Source organism: Arachis ipaensis, chromosome B9 (genome assembly GCF_059453495.1).
Source record: "Arachis ipaensis isolate K30076 ecotype BB chromosome B9, ASM5945349v1, whole genome shotgun sequence".
In the NCBI taxonomy this organism is placed as follows: Eukaryota; Viridiplantae; Streptophyta; class Magnoliopsida; order Fabales; family Fabaceae; genus Arachis; species Arachis ipaensis.
This window is the reverse complement of record NC_142444.1, coordinates 18,390,988-18,393,346: the sequence shown is the minus strand read 5'-3', so window position 1 is coordinate 18,393,346 and position 2,359 is coordinate 18,390,988. Positions and strand designations below refer to the sequence as shown.

Here is a 2,359-nt window from a genome sequence, read left to right as displayed (position 1 = left end):
ACTTTCGGGCTTGAAAATGGGCCAAAAGCAGCCCAAAAATTGCCCCCAGCGTCTTCTGTGTAATACAGCACGTGACGCTCTGTCACGCGTACACGTCGCTTGGCAAAAATCCTGGTCACGCATACGCGTCATCCACGTGTGTGCGTCACTCGTATTCTGCGCCAGTCACGCATATGCGTCGTCCATGTGTGTGTGTCGCTGCCAGCTTCTCAAAACTTCAATTTCTTGTGTTCCTTCCACTTTTGCATGCTTCCTTTCCGTCCTCTAAGCCATTCCTGCCCTATAAATCCTGAAAACACTCAGCAAACATATCACGGCATCGAATGGTAATAGGAGGGGATTAAAATTAGCAAATTTAAGGCCAAAGAAGCATGTTTTCAATCAAAGCACAGAATTAGGAGGGAACATGTAAAACCTGCAATTTATATGCATAAGTGCGAGAATAATGGATAAAATCCATTTAATTCAGCCTAAAATGTACCACGAAATAGTGGTGCATCAGAGACCATTAGGAAATGGGAGAGTATCGCATTGGATATTGTGACAGGTTTACCTAGCACTTGGACTAGTTATGACGCTAATTGGGTGGTTGTGGACCGATTGACAAAATAAGCTCATTTTCTCCCCATCCGAATAAGTTGCACAATGGAAGAATTGGCTCGAATGTACATTAAAGAGATTATCAGATTGCATGGCGTGCCTTCTACCATTATATCTGACAGGGATCCTTGTTTCACCTCAAGGTTCTGGGGAGCCTTTCAGCGTGCATTTGGGACTCAGTTAAGCTTGAGTACTGCATATCACCCTCAGACAGATGGTCAATTAGAGAGAACTATTCAGACCTTGGAGGATATGTTAAGGGCTTGTGTTTTGGACCAGCCGGCGAGTTGGGATCGGTATATGCCATTAGTGGAGTTTGCTTATAACAATAGCTATCATGCGAGCATCGGAATGACTCCGTATGAGGCTCTGTATGGCAGAAAATGTCAATCTCCGCTATGTTGGTGTGAAATTGGAGAAAGAAGTTTGTTAGGGCCTGAGATGATAGCTGAGACTACTGAGCAGATAAAGAAGATTCGTAGCCGGATGCTTATAGCCCAAAGCCGTCAGAAGAGCTATGCTAATCAAAGGCGAAAGCCTTTGGAGTTTGAAGAAGGAGAGCATGTGTTTCTGAAAATTACACCAACCACTGGAGTAAGAAGAGCCATCAAGACTAAGAAACTAAATTCCCGTTATATTGGACCATTCGAGATCCTGAAAAGAATTGGGCCGGTGTCTTATAGGATTGCTTTACCGCTATATCTTTCGAACTTGCACGACGTATTTCATGTGTCACAGCTTCGGAAGTACACTCCTGACGCAAGTCATATTCTGGAATCGGAACCGATTCAAGTGAGAGAAGATCTAACACTTCCAGTAATTCCGGTGAGAATTGATGACACTAGTGTTAAACGATTACGCAAAAAGGAAGTATCACTGGTAAAAGTAGCTTGGTACAATTAGTTCCTTACACATAGACAAGAGAGAGTTTTTTTTTATTTTGACTTCTATGTTGTTAATCACAGTAAAAATATTATGCAGGAACGGTAAACATTTGGTGGTATGATTAGTTTCTCAAATGATATAAATTTATGTTAGAAAAATTAAAAGGGAACTACTATACTACTTTCTTGGTATTCAATACCGTTTGTTTCATTGCATTACTATGTGTTTGTCATTTTCTTTTAGGCTTCCTGTAATGTAATTGTGCACTCTTTGAATGGCAGATAAAACGTATGTGTCTTCGGACGTCATCTCTCCATAAATATATTTACTAATGGATCATCCAACCTAAACCAATAATCGTTGAGCCTCACGAGATGGGTCAGGCTAGTCGTCTGCAGGTACGGCATGATCCTATCGTCTAACGGCATACCATGCTGCCTCCTCATGCTCGTAATACCGCAGAGGACTACGTGACAATGAAAAAATTCTCTTAGAATCATAACACTTTAGAAAACAGCAATCACCTAAAATGGATAATTTTAATCGCAAAATAGTTTAACCAAAATTAAATTAAATTCTAACGAAACATAGTTAACCTACTATTTGCGCTATAAAATTAAACCCTTTAGTATATAACTAAAATTGTAGTGACTCGTTAATCTAACATTTGATAATTTAAATTTTCAAATAAATTAAGTCATTCTAAATTTTTGTTAATGTTCTACTGCCTACTTAATCCAAAACTTGAAATCCAAATTAAATTAAATTAAATCAAACTCCACAAAATTTCTAATTTCGTTAAACTTATAACAATAAAAACTCACAAACTCTATCCAAACCTGTTAAATCTACTCATCAACATACTTAGTTACTC

The 2,359-nt window shown here is 38.9% G+C and overlaps 1 protein-coding gene across 1 annotated transcript; it reads left to right on the top strand.

Moving 5' to 3' along the window:
* The first annotated feature begins 1,086 nt into the window (after window positions 1-1,086).
* Window positions 1,087-1,744, top strand: LOC148543913 (uncharacterized). The gene is made up of 3 exons (XM_088498774.1): window positions 1,087-1,479; window positions 1,582-1,586; window positions 1,729-1,744. The coding sequence occupies exons 1-3, from the start codon at window positions 1,087-1,089 to the stop codon at window positions 1,742-1,744; spliced, it is 414 nt and encodes a 137-aa protein (XP_088354900.1).
* The last annotated feature ends 615 nt before the right edge of the window (window positions 1,745-2,359 follow it).

Excerpts from the sequence above, each read along its gene's own strand:
- LOC148543913 (XM_088498774.1), top strand. The coding sequence starts at position 1,087 with ATGCTTATAGCCCAAAGCCGTCAGAAGAGCTATGCTAATCAAAGGCGA.